The following is a 21,641-nucleotide window of genomic DNA, read 5'->3' as shown; positions in this document are numbered from 1 at the left end:
GTTTTTCAGTGTTTGGTTACTTTCGGCTTTTTGCATGCAGAATGTGTCAGCTGGCCTTTACGAGATCTGCTGAGTGCAGATGTTGCGGCCATGCCAAGTCGTAGCCTTGGAAAATGAAATGCAAACGTTAATATTGAGTGCTGTGTCATAACAACAAATTGACCGTTTTACCGCATTGCAGAATGACACCCAGTGTGTCAGGTTCTCTGTTCATCGTTTCTTACGCAGCATCATCAAATTTAAGTTGTTGCTAAAATCTGTGGTTACGCGCGTTAACTTAACTAGACGAAAAGCAATGAAATACAATACGGTGTGAGCATGATCGTTTGGGTAGACACGGGATATGCCAAAAATGTTTGACAGACACCCTGCGAGCCAGGGCTGTTAAAGTGTCAGACGGGACCTGTAATTCAGCTGTTTTTCCACCAGGGCCTTTCTGGAGATGGCCTTTGTGGAGGCAGCTCAGGCCATGGTGCAGTACTACCAGTTGACTCCTGCCATGATTAACGATCAAAAAGCTCCTTATTCGGATGTCCAAGCGATACAAGGAACTCCAGCTGAAGGTCGGTCTGCACAACGACTTTGTTTATTGCCGGCTTTATTTTGGTAGTGGTGTGTGACGAATAGTGTGGATCATGGCTCATGGTTCGAAGCACAGGACCTGGTTTAAAAGTGTGACATTGTACTGTGAAGCTATATTTTGTCTTTTGTTTTCCAAACAGAAACCAGGGAAGGATGTGGACACTATTATTTATGGTATCAACTCCCAGAGAGTGCGAGGGGAGATGCCGGAGCCTGAACAGTAAGGACCACTTTCTGTTTGTTAAAAGTTTTCCCTGTTTGAAGTTTCTTAAGTTATAAAAATACAAATAAAAAGTGATTGATTAATCGAATGGGAAGATAAATCAAACAAAGTCAATAAATTATCTCAAATATGTACATATTTATATGCATATAAATTAGAGCTGTCAGTTAAACGCGTTATTAACGGCGTTAACGCAAACCAATTTTAACGGCGTTAAAAAATATATCGCGCGATTAACGCAATTATTTTATTTAAAAAAAAAAAAAAAAATTTTTTTTTTTTCTTTGGCTCAAAACAAAGAAGCAGTAGCCTGACTGCTATGTTCAAATGGCATTTGTTCAAATCAGTCGTTTAATTGCACTATAGGCTCTTTTTTTGTATCGTCCTGTTTTGATCAGTATATGCCAATGTTGTTATCAATAAAAAATAATTTGCACAAGGCAAGCCGATGCACTTCACCATGTTGATAAGAGAATTAAAATGAGAAGAATTATGGGACAAAAAAAATCAAGGGATATTTAGCATAGAAAAAGAATTTGCAATTAATCGTGAGTTAACTATGACATTAATGCGATTAATCACGATTCAATATTTTAATCGCTTGACAGCTCTAATATAAATATTTCCACCAGTTCAAACAGGCATCAAGGTATTCGCGATGCGTGTTTGACCGTTGTCCTGCGGTATCGTTGCCGAGCTCTGGGGTGAATGCGTGCCTTGACTCCGATCCTTGTCTCCTGCCATCAGCTACGTCCCGGAGAGGGCTCGCTCCAGGAGTCCCATCAGCCGCTCCCTGAGCCCGCGCTCCCACAGCCCCAGCTTCACCTCCTGCAGCTCCGCCCACAGCCCCCTGGGGGGGCCCGGCCGGGGGGCCAACAATGGCCAGGGCCCTCGCCGCGGCTCCTGGGACTGGAGCTGCCAGCAGCAGCGCGGCCGGGGCGAGGAGGAGAGGGAGCGGGAGAGGGACGAGCAGCACTGGAGGAACGGGACGGGCGGCGAGGAGGACTGGGGCGGCGGAGGGGACTGGCGGGGGGGGAAGCACTACCCCAAACCCATGGACCGGGTTAGCCCAAGATCTGGAGACCAGCGAGGTGGGGGAGGTGGGGGAGGGGGAGGAGGTGGAGGAGGAGGAGGAGGAGGAGGAGAGGGGATGAGGGGCGGCAGAGACAACTGGTACCCCCGGGGCAGCCCTCAGGGAATGCCCTTCAACTCCTACAGGAACCAAGAGGAGGACTTCTATCCAAAGGAGCAGGGCTACAAGACGGAGAAGCTCCCCAGGGCGCCGTATCAGAGACACGAGGCCAAGCCCCGGAGGAGGGACGGCCCCGGGGACTACCACAGCCGCACCCGGCATTCCGAGTCGGACATGACAGAGGAGATGTGTTCCAGAACGCCGGAAGACAGGAGGCAGAGTTCACCGGGAAGAGGAAGGAGCAAAAAGACAAGTCGGAGGCATGGCCCCAAGGAGAAGCAGGAGAGCCAACCGCTCCTGGGAATACTGCTGGGAATACTGCTGGGAATACTGCTGGGAATACTGCTGGAATACTGCCGGAATACTGCCGGGAATAACGCTGGGAATACTGTAAGCAAATCAACTCTTTCATTTTTTCCTTATACATTGATGGAACATAACACATTCCTGCTGATAAAACTAATATAATCTGGAATAATTCCTTATTGTTGGGTTGTTTAAAGGAAAGCCAACTCTAGAATAATTATGAAAGTGAATAAATACAACTACTACTACTACTACTACTACTAATAAGAAATAGTAGTAGTAGTGCTATGGATTCCTCCTGCTCGGATTAAAGATTCTGCATACACACCGCAATATCTGATTATAGAGTGGGAATGGGTTTGGTTTTCCTTTAGACAATTCAAGTGTACTGTGGGGTAGATTTTTGATCTGTTAAACATGCATGTGTTTTTCTCTTGCTTTAGGGCAACCAGTTGAAGGAAAGATCGTCTTCTCCTCAGCAAAGCAGAGCAGAAGCAAACCAAAAAGTGGTTACAGCATGTGTGACGGAAAATCAAGTGAGCCTAATGCTTTCTATCTATCGACCGATCTGTGTGTCTGTCTGTCTGTATCTATCTCTCGCTCTCTCTAGCAATTGATCCATCTATCTCTATATTTCTCGCTCTTTATCTTTACATCTATCTCGCACTCTCGCTCTCTCTCTCTCTCTATCTATCTATCTATCTATCTATCTATCTATCTATCTATCTATCTATCTATCTATCTATCTATCTATCTATCTATCTATCTGTCTGTCTGTCTGTCTGTCTGTCTGTCTGTCTGTCTGTCTGTCTGTCTGTCTGTCTGTCTGTCTGTCTGTGAGAGACAGCTTTGGGACATTGTTGACCCCCCCCCCCCTCCTGCTCTGCCCCCAGGTGGAGGTGTGCGAGGAGAGCGGCGAGGACACGGAGGGCGATTGCTGGTACCCCCGGCAACATGGAGGAGCTGGTGACGGTGGACGAGGTGGGCGGCGAGGACGACTCCATCGTGGAGCCCGACCTGCCCGAGCTGCTGGAGGTGGAGCTCCTGCTCCGTGGACCAGCAGGACCCGGGCCGAGAGCTACAGGGCCGCCGCCGCTGCCGCCGCCCCCGCCGCCCCCGCCGCCGCCGCCCCCCCCGCACCACGAGACTCCCAGAGCAAGAGAAGAAGCCCGGAGCCCTCCGAACCAGCGGCCCAAGAGCCCCCCAGGAGGAGCTCCTGGAGGTCCGTCCCCAGACGGAGGCGGCGTCGGAGGTGGAGGTGGAGGTGGTGGCGGAGGAGGAGGAGGAGCCAGGTCCAGATGGAGGCCCCTGCGCAGCCGCTCCACGCGCTGAACGACTTCCCGGGCCAGGAGCTGAAGGCGGCCCTGGAGGAGGCCCGCGCTGAGGCCCGCGCTGAGGTCCGCGCTGAGGTCCGAGCGGAGGAGAGCTCCGGGCAGTCGGAAGAGGAGCAGGCGGCCGGCGCGTCCGAGGACAGCATGGGTCCAGGACAGCATGGTCCAGGACGTGGCCCCCACCCCCGAGACAAATATTAAGGAAACCCAGCACAAAGAGGAAGCTCCTAAAATGGGTAACCATGAAGTGATGCTAAGAGTTTTGTTAGAGCTTACTTAGACACAACTCTAGATAATTAGATGCTTCAGATACTAATCCATAGTGGGTGTGTGTATTAAAATGTCTTTGGGGTTTTTCTTCCCAGGTGTCCATAACATCACAAACAACCTGTATCAGACGCAGGCAGAGATCGAAGGTCACTCGCCGACGCGAGAACAGGACCGGGTCATCAGTGAGCACAGCATTCCTCTAGGTGAGTGGAGCACCGGTTAATGACGAGGCTTAAACGAGGTCCTTCGTAGACAACGCCTATTTTTAAGAATGAGTCTGTTTGATTGTATTGTTTGGGATTTCAGGTGAATGTATTGCTGCTGCACATTGTACTGCAATAATATTCATTTCTGCATTTTTTTTTAAAACAAAATACCAGTCAAAAGAAATTGGTGTAAAATTAGGATAAAAAAAACAATTTATCTACAAATTTTCTAAGACTAGAAAAGAATGGTGCGAAAAATTCAAACTCCAAAGAACCTTTTGTTCATGACCCTTTTGTGTCTGATCCACGGTATTCCTGTTCACTCTTGGCTTCAGTCTAGTGATAAAATAGCTAATACAGATACAACAACCTGTTGCATTAGCACTCTTAATTGAGTGGAATCTGAAGGGATGAGCAGGGTGTCGGTTGCTCGCTCACTTCTTCCTGGCGGGCCTATTTTGGGTGAGCACGTCGTGAACCGCGCCCGTGGACGGAGTGTATTTATATTACCGTGAGGGCTAGGATGACAGCCCAGCGCATGACCCTGTCGCCTGGGTGAGGTTTTACCTCCTAGAGGTTATGATGTCATGTGCCACCAGCAGGCTACTGAACCCCTACGCACACATACATACATAGGCGCGCAATCAATGGCAGCCATTATCAATCTCTGGTATCTCGTTACGAAAAAAAATCATTGCCAGTGAGAAAAAAATGTCAATTTTTTTGTGCTTCACGATTATCGAATCACAATTGCAATCGCGATATCAGCGATCAGGGATATCAGCCTTTGCCATTTGCCAAAAGGATGAGATTTTTTTTTTTTTCTATTTATTTTATTTCGTTTTACTATTGAGAAAACCTAACAAGTTTGCACTCCAAAAATGCCTTTATTTTGAAAAAGATTTTTTATTATTATTTATTTAATTTTTTTAAATATTGTTATTTTTAAAAACCAGTAGGCCTACGTTAAGACATTTTTTAGATTTGTATTTTTTATGCTAGTTTAAGTTTGTATGTTATGAGTTGAGAAATAAACATTATTATTGTAGTGTTGTCGGGCAGTTTGTACGTGTTGCATTCTGAAACTCGTTCTCTCCAATGGCTGCATTCTAACAGGGGTGGAGTTCCATTGTGCCGAGAGCCGGGTTTTTCTGTAAGCTGTGTGGGCCTCTTCTACACCAGTGAGGAGGACGGCCAAGACGGCCCACTGCCGCAAGCACCGTGCACTACAGGAACCTGCAGGTACGCCACGTTCCAGGACACGAACACCATGCCGCCCATTGAACACATTTGAAACTCTGGGTCCTTTTTCTGATGGCTATATTTGGGCTGCGTGATTATGGAAAAAAAATCATAATCATGATTACTTTGGGAAATATTGAAATCACGATTATTCAAACGATCATTTTTGAGTTTGAAATCATTATGCATTTATTCAGCATTCCTCTCCAATAACACACTTTGTCACTGAGAACTTTTAAATTTCCCCTTAAATAAATACACAATGTTCAAATAGAGAATAATGCACAAATATGTATCCAGCTGTTCGTTCGAAGTCCTTTATTTAACCAGGCAAAAGTCTCCTTGAGATTTAAATCAATTTGAGAGAGACCTGGCCAGGAGGTCAGCATAGAAACTGACAATAAATGTATGTTTCATACAAACTAAAATCGCACAATTTGCACACAATCAAAGATTTTCACATGTGGCCCACATGTGGCCCCCTTCCGTACATAGCTTATCACTTTAAAATAAATAACAAACATATAACTGACAGCTTTACCTGCTTTTCGTCCAATGGGGGGTTAACTTGAAAACGTATTCGTGGGAAGTCTTCAATATTTAAGATACTGTCGTCCACTATTGGTGCTCCTTCACTTGTGCATGTAACGCAACACGAAAAACCGCCAAGCTCAAAAAGTAAAGATGTGGTCAATGACTGCAATTACCCACCTGAGGGGCGAACAACATGTAAACGGAAGGCCTTTCAGTGGTTGCTTTTATCCAAGATGTCTGACAATGCACACACATTCTCAGCCGGGAATCGAACCCCTTACCCTGGCAACGTTAATGTCAGGGGATCAGGGCACCGTGACCGTGTTTTATTAAGTGTAATCGAAGTTGGCGGCATTGCCAAGGTACAGTAGTTATTTTAAATTCCGTCTCTTTATATTAGTCCTATTTGCTTCAGAGAGACACTGGCCAATATGTATGTGTCGCTCACAAGCACGCACACAAAGTGTACATTACAAAGTCACTATTAAGCAGCCGGAACCGTTGCATGCAAGCTCTTCTCCGTAGCACAGCTGTGGATGGATCCAGGATCAGAAAAATCCTCTGCCAAATAGTGCAACGAATCACAGCAGGCAAAGATCCTGCAAAACAGCTGGGACACATGGCCAACCGCTGTCCTCCGTCCGTGGGCAATTTGTTATTATATTATCCTATATATATATATACGTATATAATGTATATAATATTTGTTAAGTCATACATTTCCTGAATGGCATCTTGATGTTTTTAAGTTGTCCAACAAACCATTATGCTAGTTTGTACATCAAGCACCAATGTGTTTCTAGGAAACTTTAAAGCCTAGGTTATTTTAGAAAAAAGAATTGTGATGTACAAAAACAGAAAGAAGTCTGGTGTCTGTAGCTTGGATTGGATTGCCCATCGGTCTGTTGACCTACGTACATTGCTACCTGCGTATATTCTTCCCGTGCACTAGTTGGGTATAACTGAGGACCTATTGCTCAAGCTAGCAGGCTAGTCATGTGGTTTGGGGGAGGCCTTTTTGCATGCCTGGCATACTTTCAAAATCTAACTAAAATCGGTCTGGTTGCTCCAAACGTCCTACTCTATCTTTACATAGCTTGACCGTTACATATGGTAGTTAAATTGAGATATAATACAGAACAATACTAGTAGAATTGGTACAGGGCGACTGAATGGAACAAATGTTCCAAACCCAATTCAATTGAACGATTTCTATAAACACGGTCACCATATTTGGCCTTTTGCAGAGCTAGTGCACATCAGCAGAATGTGAGCATGAGACAGCTGATGCCCAGCACCAAGGGCGAGTATGGAACAGCTGATAGGTCGATAGTCGATGCATGCCATTATTTTCTCTGAGTGTTGCGTATGTAGCCTGACATCGCCAGACCAATCCGCAAGACGCGTATTAGTCTGGACCTCGCAGTTCATTTTGATATTGGAGGTGCATAAAAAAGGGTGCGGACCGAAATGCCTCTTGACACAATAAGACAGAGCAAATAAAACATGAATTGGAAGATTTTCTGGTTCCCAGGCTAGTGATAATGTGCAATGAAAGCAGTTAACGAACTATGGCCTTCATGTTGTATAGCAGATGTATGTTTCTCCCATGATTGTTAATGTGGCTGGAGGTCCTTCCCTCTCTTCTCTAGATTCTAATCCAGAGCCACATTTGTGATCAAAGGGGATAGGGTTTATTCCGTTCGGGCCCCCCAATTAACTATGGCATTTCCAAATACCAATTAGAGCATCAACTTCTAATCAACTTTCTTTTAAGATGAGCGGACAAATTTATTTTTATCAACTTTAGAATATCTTTAGTTGAAGAATATATGTCATACACACATTCGCTTTTCATTCATCTAATCATTTTATTGTTTTGTTATTATTTGGGTAATTTCTAGAGAAGCTGGGAATTCATTTTTACATATTGGGTTTCGAATTAAATGCCATTCTTTGTCTGTCCTCAGAAATACCTGACAGAGCTGGCAGAGGAGAGTCTGCTGGGGGCAATGACACAGCAGCCATCTTCAGAATGACCTCAGCCACCTGTGACCTCGCACCTGTGCTTTCTGATCATCAGACTCTCACAATGTGTTTGGATTGGTTCTCTTGTTACCTTACCCGTATATAGTGTACACTTTAAATGACGTATAGCTGGGATTATGACACTTACCAAGCACTGCAAATCTATCGGTGTGCCGTGTATTGTTCGCATAAACAAGCGTGCAAGTGTTGTAGTATTTGCATGTGTGCAGACCATCTTAATTGAGTGAATGCGATGGTAATGGTAACCGCTATGCATCATGGGATAGAAGTGAAATAAGTGTGCATATTTAGCACACTTCTTTTCTGGTGCATTATGGGTATTCGGTATTGCACTATATAGGGAACCAGATTTGTACACTCAAATTTCGGACAGCACTACAAAATAGTGACGCCACAAATAGGGCACTATATCGGGCATGACTAAGTCAACCAATTGGAACACGGCATCAGAGTGTGCTTGGTCTATGAAAGGCTATTACAAGACGGACTAAACTCAAAATTGGGAATGTTTTAATATTGGCAAAACCTTCTGGTCTATTTACTGGACAAAGTGCTTAAGGGAGGAAAAACGTAAGAATATCTTATTTGTCGTGAATCTTTTACAATAACAAAAGATTCATTTATTTTAAGGGATTCATTGCCTTAATTTTGTGCCTTATAAGCAATTTTGTAATTTATTTTAAATGTGTACTATGGCATTGAAGCTCAACTCCAAATAATTACAATTTCAATCGAATACTGACAAAAAAAAACTGCAGGGAGATTTAATCCATCAGCGATTATTTAATGTTCTCATATATGTTGTGAAAATAGTGGCGTTATGAATTTCATTTTTATGGAGAGATAATGCTATGAATCTTTGAAAATATATGATCCTAGCAATTTGATAACACATTGTGAGTGGCAAAGATGACTTGAAATTATATTTTACAAAATGGTTTTACTCAGTTGACGAAACTGAGATCAGTTCTCAGGTTTTATTGCATTTGTTAAAAGCAATTAAATGTGGCAGCATAGATGTGTATATTATAGTTCAAAACATGGGCCTTCTCTTCTTATTTCTTCAGTCCCTTTATTTAGTTTACTGGAATAACTCATTTATTTAAATAATTTATTTAAAAAGAATTCGGTTTTTTTTTGGTGTTGGCTCTTGAACTCGAATCCCAAGAGGATGTTTATAATGGTGTGTCCATTATTTGAACGCCTTAAGAGGAACTCAAACTGGACCATGTGTTTATTGAAATTAACAATGCTTCTAACAGATGCGATAGTAAACACCATTTGTGTTTGATTATCTGTTTTATACACTGTGAATTCTGATCCTTCAATGCCAAAGATCTTTTTCTGGGAAAACCTTTTCATATTAATGTTTCTGATGGATAAATAAAATGACTTTAATAAATGTTTTAAAGATGGTGCTTATCTTTGTTGGACATGTTTGTATTAAAGAGAGCAGAGCTATATTTCAGAATAAATTGCCAAACATAATCATAATTACCATGCACAGAAGGCTATGTTTTTAGACACACAGCCTACAAAATAAAAACACAATATATCAGAGATGTTTGAACATAGAAGTAGTAAGTAAGTCTTATTATGTATTCACATACATTCTGACAGGCCTTCACTCTCTTGTTGATACTGCCACTATTTAGTTTATATTTAAATAACGAAAAACAAGGCCATATAATAAATATTCTCATCAATATTTATATTAGTATCTGCTATTGGCCGACCTTACCACGAGCAGACCCACTAATACTAATAGTAAAGATACTTGTTATTGTTATTATCATATTTAGTGGGTTTCTGTTCGTTCGTACGGATTGCGGTTGCTAATTTACATTAAAAAAATGAATATATATTTTTTTGGGTTGTTCGGGTTGGGAAAACTAAATGCAATTCAATTTAGATGCAAAATACGTGATACCAGTAATGTAAAAAACACACTTATGATTAATAAATAATAATAATAACAATGCAATACTTACTGTGATATCAATTATATATCTTGCTTTTATCTCATCTTATTCCAGCTTGAAAAACATCTGCCGTAGACTGAGTATATAGCCTAAAGGAGAAGGTACAGTGAGTCTGACACTTGTATTGTCCAAGAACGCCCCCATGCGCTGACACAGAGAACCAACTGCACACAAAGGGGGCGGTCGTGGACAAGTTGTTCTCCCTGTAAACACTCTATACTCTGTACATAATGTTCCTTCTGATACCCTATCGTTTTTTGTTTTGTTTTTAACATTAAAATAATATCACCCATTCGTACCTTTACCTCATGAAACTTCTTCTAATATTATTTAAATACCTTTCGCTAAACCTATTTCTGGTGGTTTTCCACCTGTTTCTCATGGAAAGAGTATCCAAATAAGTCTACTCATTAGCCTTGTTATTGCTTCAAGAACAGATGAAGCCCATACGTGTAAGATGCTGTTCCGCTATTAAACAGAGAGGGGGCAGCAACTTGTAGAATTCTCGGGAAGAAAAAGTCCATTCTAGATTCTGATTGGTCCTCTGATTTATAAAGCCCTAGCCGTCCAGCCAATCAGGTAAGAAAAAACACAGATGTACGTGCTAGAAGTTGCTGGGTAGAAAAAACGCTTATAGAACAGCCGTCTATCAGAGTTCGGAGCTCCCTTGGACAGCAAACACGGTCAGTCATTGTTTTTTAAAAAGTTAAATCAAAAAGAAAGGACATCTAATTGCGGTATTGCATGGCACATCACCAGAACGGTGCACGAAACGATCCATAAGAGATCGACCGAGTGGGACTTAAGATTTAAACAGAAGGGTTGTTTTGTTTTGCATTTTCTCGACGTGGAAAACGCAAAGCCAACCCGAACCCGATAACGACGGGTCACGTTGCATTGTGTGCATCGGGGTTGTTTGGACACTGTAAACAGTGGTTGCATGTAATCCTATTTTTGACGCAGTTGATTGTGTTGACAGTGCAGCAGACGCGGATCCCCACCCCCCCCGCTGGCTATTGTTTGTCAACACAGTCCGTATGAATGGAGGGGGGGAGGGGGAACGGTGTGTGACGCACTATGTTTGGACATGTTTTAAACCTACCGACCGATCGACCTTTTTAATTGTCTTCTTCATGTTCGTCCCCTTTCAGGTATCATCCGATATTCCCTGATCGCACGAAGTTGCTCTGCCAAACACATTTTATTTTTTCTAAACATGGCAACTGACTGCGAGGCCTGGCTGAACGCGAACCCCGTCGGTGAGTACTTGTGGTGATGCGTACACTATGTTTAAATGCCCTTACAGCTGAGCATTGCGCTACGGAGCGAGGCTGCTGGCGTCGCCTGATCTGGGCCATGGGGCGGAAGTTTCGTTGTTGTTTTTATCTGGTCTTTTTTTCTTGTGCAGTCATTACAAACGTCAACACGAGTGCTTTCATTCTGGTGCTCAATCAGCTTTTTTATGCTGAGCATCATTACATTCCTGTCACTAAGCTACTGGGTAGATCAAATATTATCTAGTATCATAATGTTATGTTTGATGAGGGAGAGCACAGATCATGAGCATATATTCATTCTAAAGCCGGGTTTCTCTTTATTGAAATCCAACAGAGGCTGACGACCTCAGCGACTCCTTTCTGTCTGGGGAAGAGGAGAACGGAGGAGCCGTGCCCTCCAGCAACAACATCAACGCGGCCAACAACGAGATCAATGGCAACTGGATGGCCCCCAGCAACAGCCTGCACGAAGCCCGCCTGAAGGCAAGGCCAAGCGGCGGCTGAGGAAGAACTCGTCGCGGGACTCTGGGAGAGGGGACTCTCTGAGCGATGGGGGAGACCCGGCAAGGGCTCAGGAGTGGGCTCCACCAGCCCCAAGAGCAAGCTGCTGGACAGGAAGTCTCGCCTTGGCAAGGGCCGAGGCCTGCCAAAGAAAGGTGCCGGAATATAGTCCTTAAGACATGACCCTTTTTTTTATTTTTTATAATGGTTTTGTAATAATTTTGTACAGATGAATATTGGTAGAGTTTACATTTAGGGCACTTTAAGGCGATTTTTAAGATTGGAAGGGAGCTTTGGTGACACTGGTCGGCTGTGTCAGATAGAGCAGTGCGAGTCAAAGTAGCACGTCTAATGCCGCGTTTCCACTGCAGGGGTGCGGAACGGATCGGATCGCAAAGGGGCGGTAGGGAGGGGGCGGTATAGCCCAGCTCAGTTCCGAGGTCGCGTTTCCACCGCCGACAGTACCCTTTGTGGTAGGCCGGATGTCGATCGCCCGCGGCAGCTACGTAAACATCGTAAACAACGTCTTCCTCCGCAAGAATGCAGACGAACGTCTCCACCTCCTTGTTCGCCAAGCAAGCTCTTTACGCGACATGTTAATTGTAAAGAATAATACCTCGAGGCTACTGTTGTTTGTTTTTATCCCCGCGTCACCCGGAAGTGACGATTCTGTCGACCAATCAACGGAGGGGGGGGTGTAGCTAGAATTCCAGGGTACCCTTTCAGGCGTCTGGTCTCGTTTTGGGTACCGCAACGGAGGAGTCCCTAAAATGGGGGTCGGAACGGGTACGGCAAAGTCCGGGTCACGCCCACTTTTGGCGGTGGAAACGCGATCCGACCCGCACCTTTGCGATCCGATCCGTTCCGCACCCTGCAGTGGAAATGCGCCATAAAGGAACAACAAGTCACTAGGCACATTAGCATTTGCTTCTGCTTTGAAGCCCGAGCAGGAAGCAACAGGTTTGGTGCGTGAGGTGTCGCTGGGAGGCCGCCCTTGCATGGCTGGCTGGCCGTGAGATGTATTCCAGTCTCGAAAAATCAGACTTTAGATGCAAATCTAAGTCTGCTGGCAGACCAGGCTCTGGGTTTCACTTACTTAATTTCGACCGACCATGTTGCTGTATGCAGGGGATCTGTAAGTGCCAAATTGACGAAAACAAACTCGAACAGCGGTAGTATACTGCAAAAAATATCTGTCATTCTTTCAAAACCAACACCTTGTAGACTAGCCACTGTAGAAATACACTTGTCAAAATCCCTTCTATAAAGCTTCATCCACTTGCGCAAATGAGATCGCGTTGGTAGAAACTAAACAGGAAACAAAGCGTTATGCTCCCACTCACAGTGGTTGATTTCCGGCCCAGCCTCTGTGACTTCTACCTCAAGAGGTACTGCCATAACATAGTAAAGACAGCTGGAACTGAGATTAGCTGCAAACCAATTAACATGTGAAACAAATAGTGCTGGGACCTTGAACAGCTCGCACCTACTTAAAGGCAATCCTTTGGTGTCTGGCCCACAGGTTGGCTGCAATTATATCACAGTGTACTTTTCCAAGTTGTGGAAGGGATATCTCACCTGTGGAGCTTACGGTTGGAGGCCAAAAGGGCGCTTGGCTTAAAAAATAAGAGATAAAGGTCAACTGAACATTTGCCACCAAAAGAGATGACTGCCTTGCCTTGTGTTTGTGCCAAATTAGTTTTTGAACCTTTCTCTCTAACTTGATGAAATGTTTACTGATGGGCACTGAGGCTCATCTCTATCTTCACATGAATCCCTTATTTTTTAATCGCTCTAGCCCTGACAGTGTCTGTGTGCAACACCTACACACCTACGTAGGTGCAGAATGCAGGAGCTTATTTACAGTTCTCTCTCCAGGCAGGGGCGTGGTGGAAAGAATAGTTAGCATGCATGTTACTTGGCTCATCGGGCGTGTTATGTAACATTACCATCTCGCACCAGCCAGCATTCAGTTCTCAAGTTCTCACGTCTCATTAAAAGTGCTGTGAACATTTGACACAGCATGTCAACTTGTTGTAGTATGACACATCCTGGTGTTGTTGCATGTATTTTTACTTCCCCTGACAATGTTGTTGTTGTTGTTGTTGTTGTTGATTGTCTGCAGGTGGGGCGGGAGGAAAGGGGTATGGGGTCGGTCCGGTGAGGTTTATGAACCGGTTCAGTGGATTCCAAGGACCCCAACTACGACGGAGCTCAGGTACACCACAGACGACACGCATCTACGTCAGGTGACCTCCAGAGGGAATAGCCTGAAGATAGCAGGACCCCACAGTAGCGCGCCCCCCCCCCCCCCCCCCCCTCCCCAGTAGGACATGCTTGAAAACTTGACTTTCGTTCACTTCAGGAAAACTGTGTGTATGAAACCGTGGTCCCCCCGCTGGAAGAGAGGGACTTTGGGAAGACCGTCACTCCGATAGTGCAGGAATACTTTGAGCACGGAGACACGAATGAAGTGGCGGTAAGTTTCCCCCCCCCCCCCCCCCCCCCCCTCCCCCCCCCCACACACACACACACACACACCTGATGCTGTAACCCTGCACCGTCCAGCAGGCGAACTCGCTGCCCCCATTCCTTCTCACCGCCCCCTAGCCCTTGATTAACCATTAGGCGCTCATGTAAACAAAGCTATCAGTTCCGAGGAGAGGTGCCGAGTACACACTGTACGGTCGGCTGTACTCCAACTCGTTCATGTAGTCTCAATCTAGGAACATTTAATGGTTTATCAAGAGGAATATACTAATCCACTTGGGTGACAAAGAATGGGAAGAATATGCCATTCTTTGGAAAAGAGTATTCAGGACTCCAACACAAAATGCCCAAAAATGTATAGATAATGATTCAAAAGTAAATCTTGTATTACATAATAATATGGTCAAAGAGCAACACTTCCTTTAAAGAACAATTGTAAATGTTGGGCAATGTGCCCGGAATATGGGTACAAAATAATATCCTGTTTTTGATAACTTTATCGAGGTGGTTGTTGACTTGCCTGGGCAAGTCCTGCGTGGATAAGCCTCTTGGATAAACCGGACACATTGAAGTGTACTGTCCCCGCCTGATAATAAAACAAAAGGACTCCGTGACGGTATTGATGTCTATGGCCGTCCATCTCCAGGAGCTGCTGGGGGAGCTCAACCTGGGTCCCATGCGGAGCGGGGTGCCCATGTTGGCAGTGTCGCTGGCCCTGGAGGCTAAGGCCAGCCACCGGGAGCTCACCTCCAGGCTGCTGGCGGACCTGTGTGGGCCCGTGCTGACCTGCGGCGACGTGGAGAACGCCTTCGACAAACTGCTGTCCGAGCTGCCGGAGCTGGTGCTGGACACCCCCGGAGCCCCCCAGGTGAGGGGCTTTGTCGTAGCGGGGGGGGGGGGGGGGGGGGGGGGGGGGGGGGGGGGGGACGACGACTAGTGTTACCTTTAATGACTAGCATTGTGTTTTTTTTTTATTTAGAGCAGCAGCAAATGGGGCTATGGATGGGCTGAAAATGTATTCTCAAATTGGGTGACGATTATTTTCATTTCAAAGAACAGCTTATGTTGAAAGGGAGGGAGAAAGGAGAAAGCATTTTCACAGAAAATAAGTGATGTCTTTACTGAAATCACATTGCCAGTCGTCAAACTCAACAGGCCGCGTGTTTGGATAAACGCATTTACTTTTAAAAAGATTTTTTTGGTGTCCCAAAGTAGGGCTTGTATGATAAACCTCCATTTCGTCTTTGAACATGGTGCAGAATCAAAGAAAGGTGGTTTTAAACAGCATCTTGGTTGCGCTTGAGTCACGGGCCCATGTGAGCCCACACACCAAGCCTGTGGTTTAGCCCAGAGGAGGGACGGTGTGTGTGTGTGTACGTGTGGCAGAGCTCCCTATGTGTGTATTTCAGCTCTTTCCTTTCAGCCGGCACAGACATGAGATCTCTTGCCATTGTCTGCAAAAACGCCAGCTCAGCGTATGAGGCTGAACGGGGTTACTCAGCCCTACTCTGTCCCCACCCCTTCTTTCACACCATCTCACTTTCTCTCGCTGTTCCGCTGCTCGTGCCCTCATTTCACATACGCAAACCTCTCTCTCTCTCTCTCTCTCTCTCTCTCTCTCTCTCTCTCTCTCTCTCTCTCTCTCTCTCTCTCTCTCTCTCTCTCTCTCTCTCTCTCTCTCTCTCTCTCTCTCTCTCTCTCTCTCTCTCTCTCTCTCTCTCTCTCTCTCTCTCTCTCTCTCTCTCTCTCTCTCTCTCTCTCTCTCTCTCATATATGCGTGTTTGTGCAGTGCACAGCAGCTGAGTTGCCACCATAGGTCAGAAGAGAAGAAGCTTCCCCCTTGTTTTTCGTAGGATCGTGGATAAGGCCAAGCGCAGCCTTTGTCCTGCCGAGAAAAAGCGAATCATGCGCTTTTTTGTTTCCCTACGAAAACAAATCGTGCACCCATTCATGAACGCAACTGTAAACATAAACACATGAACGCGTGATGCTACGGTGGCCCCTCGATTTTCTATCCTGCAGTTCACAACTGCTGGCCTTTTGCAAAGGCATGCGTGCACTGGTTTCCATCGCAGTTCATTTAAGACAACCAACAAGAGTTACCTTTCACGCGATGTTTCACATGAGCCCCCAGATGGGCTTAGGTTTTTTGAGCTTAATGAAACCATGCAATAAAACCCATTGGCTACCTTTGCACATTCCCTTTCTGATTACCTGAAACACAAGCTGCAGGGGTTCTCTTCACACTGCTCAGATGGCTCAGAGATTCATGTGACATGAAGGTTCATGAGAAACCAGAACAGGCAGAACCGCGTCCTGAAATGGCTCTGCTCGTCAAGTTGTTGCTGGTGGGATTGTGTTTGATTATTTCTAAAACATGCATTTTTTGATGTGTGTTTTGTTTTACAGATGGTTGGCCAGTTTATTGCTCGTGCTGTGAAAGATCAGATTCTGTCCAAGAGTTACATCGAGGGCTACAAAGGCAAAGTCGACTGTGAACATGCAAGGTGTGTTGTCTGTCTGTGTACAAGTCGTATTCTTTCAGTTGACCTTATCAGATTTTGGTTTTGGGAGGGGACCATGGTAACGGTTAAATTAATGATGGGAGGCCCAGAGTACGCCCTGACGTTCTCAGCCCTGTGCCGCAAGAGATTAGGACTGGGCAATATAAAAGGATATAATCAAACAGTTCACATTGTATTGATCCATTCTTCTAGATTCAAGATAACGTTAATCAGATTGAAACATGTGTACGGCGATGTAAAGTGTTTCATTTACTTGCGGTAACAAAGGCCGGATTTAGCTTTATACACTTCTTACTACTTAGTTCAAGTTATGATTGACATGTGGTCCCTCTATTTGCCACGCTCCAGTGTAGTTTACAAAGGCCGATTTTTAACGAAGAATGAACCTGTATAACTGGTCCCAAGTAGACAAGGGACAAGGGTCATTAACTCACTGAGGTGTCGTCTCCCGTTCTCCAGGGCCACACTGGACCGTGCCGCGGTGCTGCTGAGGATGAGCATGGGGGGTCTGCGCATAGACAACCTGTGGGGCTCGGGCGGGGGCCAGAGAGCCGTCACAGAGCTCGTCAAAGAGGTGAGGTCGTAGGTCAACGTACTCCCTTACAGCACGTGGCAGTCAAGCGGATTTTAAGGCATTAGAAAATCGTTTGTTGTTGTAACAAATGTGAAGCCAAACAAAAAAAGTGTTTGTGGTAAACAAGTTAATCTATACTAGTTTGTCACCATTCATAATTAAATGGTGTCCTGCATAGGAATACTGGTGTTAACGGTAATGCAACTCGTATAAACTGATAAAGAAAACAGAATCCCAACGTTGCCTTGGGCCGTAACCATGGGGACCAGCACGTCGTCCCTCCTCGAGTTCTCAGCCACCAAAGGCTTTTTTTTTGAAGATTTTAGGCCAAAACTCTTCACTTACCCTCGCACATACTTTATGGAGAATCAATCATGCCTATATTAAGGTATATATCTATTTGTTTACTTTACTTAAAGATTGTCCTTGCCATTCATTGTTGGAGAAATAACAACAACTTGGAAGAAAGGGTTTTCAATTACCTCCATGAATGTACTGGATGTATGCAAATGACACACTGATATACAATTTAAATGTGGAAGTAGGAGTTATCATTTTCATCCTGGTGGTTCTGTGTTATCAGATGAATCTGCTGCTGAAGGAGTATCTCTTATCTGGGGACGGCAAGGAGGCAGAGAGATGCCTGAGAGAGCTGGAGGTGCCACACTTCCACCATGAGTTTGTCTACGAGGTAAAATACCAAGCGGTGCACAAAGCCATGCACACTTGTAGACGAATGACCTAGATAGATACTAGGTTACACGAAATGAAACCTGCTTGCAATCATGGTGGATGATGAAACCAATTAATATTGCTACTCCGAATTTTAAAAGGCTCTAGTCATGGTCCTGGAGTCCAAAGGAGAGAAGACGTTCAAAATGGTTCTGCTGTTGCTGAAACGTCTTTGGGTGTCCACGGTCATAACAGTGGACCAAATGAGAAGGGTAAGGCGCCACCCAGTGGCCACTTTGTGAATCGCAAAGTTAACTACTGCTGAGAATGGCCATCTGCCTGCCTCCATCTTGTTGTGCAGGATACATTGATTTGACATGAATTTGATCCTCATAGGGTTATGAAAGAGTTTACATGGACATTGCCGAAATCAACATAGACGTGCCCAGGGCGTACTTCATCCTGGAGCTGTTTGTTGACAAGAGTTTCAGTGCAGGTGTCATCGATAAAAACCTAAGGGACATTTGCCCCTGTCGGTAAGTACCCATTACCTGTATTCACTGGTAAGGGCAGTCTATACATTGCATCAGAATAATTCAATCATCTGATTGAATCTAGGGTAGGCCAGGGTAAACTCGATTTCTGAAGTATCCAACCGAAAAAAAAAATCCCACCCCCTCACTTTAGGTCTGCCTCCGGAGCCACTCCCCCAAAACACATGACTAGCTCGCTAGCTTTAGCATCAGGTTTGCCTAGCTTGGGGACAACTCCGGTCCTGCCCATCCAATCATTTCATTCAGGCCGAATAAAATGATTGAACCGGCTTATGCAGCCCTGCCACAGATACGGGATTTGCATTAAAAAAAATTGTGAGTGCATTGAGTTTTTGATTGCTGACAATTTAACAAGTGTGACAAAAAATGCTTCTAAAATAAATGACCTTTACTAGCTTTAAGGCATATCAACTGAAGATTGTTTTCGTCTGTTTTCCTTCAGGGGCCGTAAGAGATTTGTGAGCGAGGGAGATGGAGGATGCCTGAAGCTTGAGAGCTTTTGAAGAGACTGTTTTGTGCCAGATTTCCCCCGCAGAAAAAGAGCAGATAAAAGCTACCGATCTCTTAAAACATATTTTGTCATAATGGTTGGTTAGAAAAACGTGGACTACTGTTAAGTGTTATTTCTGAAAAATGGAGGTGAGGGTCAAAATAAAAGGCCCTTTCTATTGAAGCTGAAGACCTTTTTAAGAACTTTTCCTACACATGTTTTCAATATAATTATATACCTAATATGTAAGCTAACACTTAAAGTGCCACACCGGAGTTCATGTCATTCCATGTCGTTTTGTAAAGCATTGATTTCACTCCCACTCATTTTCTAAAAGCATTGTTTGTACAGAAATTCCTGTTTGTTTAAAGAGCTGTATAGGGTGATTGTGTCTGTGTGTGTGTGTGTGTGTGGGGGGCTTATTTCTTTAAAGCAATACCGCCCTCTACTGGCTGCTGCTTCGTTGCAACGCTTGCTTTATCATTTTCCCTCTACTCCTTAAATCCGACAACGCCAGTTTCAAAGCAACAACGTTATAAACGAGCACGGTCTATAGGAAAAAAGGTTAGTTGGGAAGAATCCAAAAAAAAGTGTCCAGAGTGTCTATTTTTATATTGGGAATACTGGTGTGAGTTTTACCAAGTCAAGTCCGGCTTCTTATTTGTTCAATAAACTGATAACACAATCAATGTCTTTGACCATGTCTGTACACCTACAAAAGAGCCAAAGACAAATAACAAGTAAAACAAATAATAATACTTATTCTTTACTCATGTGCACCACCATACAGATACAAACATACAGAAAACGTACAAACGTGACATATTTATAATAGTGTCTTGCATCAAAATAACAAGCAAAACATGAGTCAATCAAGCAAGCAATCATTAAATAACAACTCTAATTAGAGTAAAGACTCGTTTTCCTGTAATAGCTTAGATGCAGGGTCCTTGGTAAGCTTCGTGTAATAAGGTCACTAATTATAGTCGGGTACAATCCACTAAAAATAGCCTAGCAGGTTTTGCCATCCACCTTTCATTCGCTACAGTTCAAGGTAGTAGGGGTCTACTGGGTCTGCCTGGATGCCAATTCCTGCTGCTTGATGGCTTCTTGAGCCTCCATCTGCATCTTTTCCAGTTTCTCCAGCGTGACCGACTTGAGAGGGAGCAGCTTGGGCTTGCAGAGCACCAAGGTAGGAACGTCTTCCATGGCAAGCTGCCCTGTTGAGCGAAATAATATTGTTGTATATCAACACATTGACATCGTATTTGCCCATAAAAGACAGGGTTTCATATTAGGGTCTCTGTTCAACTTTCTATTTATTTGGATTAGCCAAAAACATAGGCTAGATTCGCAGAGTTGGTTTTATATCCCATTCAGTTATCAAGGAGCCATTTCCAACTAGAGCGACTTAACGCTGAATTGTAAATGCATGGACCAGGCGCCGCTACAGGTAAGTTGCACGCCGCCGGCTGTGAACCAATTACCTTTCCGCTCAATCCCCATTTTATTTGCTGCAGATTGTCCATTGGTAATTCCAATATTACTTGTTTATTTAACTGTAATTTAGGCCTACAGGCAGACTACTACAATAGTAAGAGATGTTGACACAGTCCACATATGTTGGCTATTATTACTGCTACTTACCTTGTTTAGGTAAAACCTCTCTGAATATGGACTTGACTTCAGGCATGTTGTCTCCCGTACTGCTGAAAGTCGATATGATGAATGAATATCATCACAAGAGAAAAACAAGAGAACGCATCGCTTTTAGTCCTTTTAATGCTGAGCGAAAAGATAAAACGATGCACCCAATGTGTTCATTCTGGATCACTGCGATTGCTTGTGTATACAACTGTGGAAAAATGACTGCGTTCACTAAAAAAATACTAAAAACGGTACTATTATTTAACATTTTAACTACGAATACAATATGTTATCTTACCTGTTTAGCAAATATAAAGCGTTGTCAAGGTTGTCAAGCCAACACTTCCGTCAATCTCTTCCTTCTTCTGGGAGGAGGTCTGAAAGGTTGAGTTTGGCTGTACTGCCATCTACAGGCGATAGATGATGATACACGGAATTCATTAGGGCTTTTCGAGACCCTTTTCGTAGAAATTGTTAAATATGGTAAAAACCTAAAATAGTTGATGATTGAAAAAAAAAAGGGTTTTAATTTTTCGTATGGGATTGCTTGATATTTAATTTCAGGGCCTCCACTCCGCTCTATCATAAAAAGGCACCAAATCAGTCGACTTTGTTGTTCGAAATACAAATAGGTAACGGTGATAATTGTAGAGGTCCAGTTTATAAGACACAGGAGGGGCACCTGTGCCTTGGCTTTAAGATACGCATATAAAGCAACCTGCACATAGGCCTACGTACTGGCACAGTAGTTTAAGAGTTGGTAAATGGGGCTTCAGTATAAAACAACTATAACAAAAAGTAGTGGATCTGTAAGGTAACTGATGTACCTGCAAAACACATATAGTGAAAGGGAAGATACAGCACTAACTCCAGGACCAGGTAAGAATCAGAAACCCTGAACAAGAAAGCATAGACTACAGAAACATTATGAGTTTATTTTCTTTAGGGAAAACAGCCCAATTCACACATTGATTCCAAATGTGAGAAATTCAGT

At 44.2% G+C, this 21,641-nt stretch overlaps 2 protein-coding genes and 2 long non-coding RNA genes across 4 annotated transcripts in view; 3 read left to right on the top strand and 1 right to left on the bottom strand.

The window, feature by feature from the left end:
* The window catches only part of rbm20 (RNA binding motif protein 20), a 38,370-nt gene extending 34,250 nt beyond the window's left edge, over positions 1–4,120 (top strand). The window contains 7 exon segments of the mRNA XM_030351349.1: positions 431–514; positions 516–563; positions 723–802; positions 1,553–2,387; positions 2,747–2,839; positions 3,197–3,870; positions 4,000–4,120. Of these exon segments, the coding sequence (XP_030207209.1) occupies positions 431–514; positions 516–563; positions 723–802; positions 1,553–2,387; positions 2,747–2,839; positions 3,197–3,835 (1,779 nt within the window). The 3' untranslated portion in view covers positions 3,836–3,870; positions 4,000–4,120.
* A 1,077-nt stretch (positions 4,121–5,197) lies between these two features.
* LOC115540232 (uncharacterized) lies at positions 5,198–9,350 on the top strand. The gene is made up of 2 exons (XR_003976143.1): positions 5,198–5,352; positions 7,857–9,350. It is a non-coding gene; the product is annotated as an uncharacterized LOC115540232 (long non-coding RNA).
* Positions 9,351–10,489: 1,139 nt separating this feature from the next.
* On the top strand, positions 10,490–19,685 carry pdcd4b (programmed cell death 4b). Its single transcript, XM_030350878.1, is given in 15 exon segments — positions 10,490–10,600; positions 11,069–11,176; positions 11,529–11,675; positions 11,678–11,767; positions 11,770–11,863; positions 13,833–13,867; positions 13,870–13,913; positions 14,061–14,174; positions 14,832–15,053; positions 16,595–16,692; positions 17,170–17,284; positions 17,868–17,975; positions 18,118–18,228; positions 18,353–18,492; positions 18,953–19,685. Coding segments are annotated over 14 exon segments (1,422 nt in total). The 5' UTR covers positions 10,490–10,600; positions 11,069–11,133; the 3' UTR covers positions 19,014–19,685.
* A 68-nt stretch (positions 19,686–19,753) lies between these two features.
* Positions 19,754–21,042, bottom strand: LOC115539960 (uncharacterized). The gene is made up of 3 exons (XR_003976057.1): positions 20,946–21,042; positions 20,648–20,709; positions 19,754–20,220 (listed from the first exon to the last, which is right to left on the bottom strand). It is a non-coding gene; the product is annotated as an uncharacterized LOC115539960 (long non-coding RNA).
* Positions 21,043–21,641: the final 599 nt, after the last annotated feature.

The sequence above is a fragment of the Gadus morhua genome, chromosome 3 (assembly GCF_902167405.1).
Source record: "Gadus morhua chromosome 3, gadMor3.0, whole genome shotgun sequence".
In the NCBI taxonomy this organism is placed as follows: domain Eukaryota; kingdom Metazoa; phylum Chordata; class Actinopteri; order Gadiformes; family Gadidae; genus Gadus; species Gadus morhua.
Note: the sequence above shows the minus strand (reverse complement) of the source record. Positions and strands in the feature narration are given on the sequence as shown.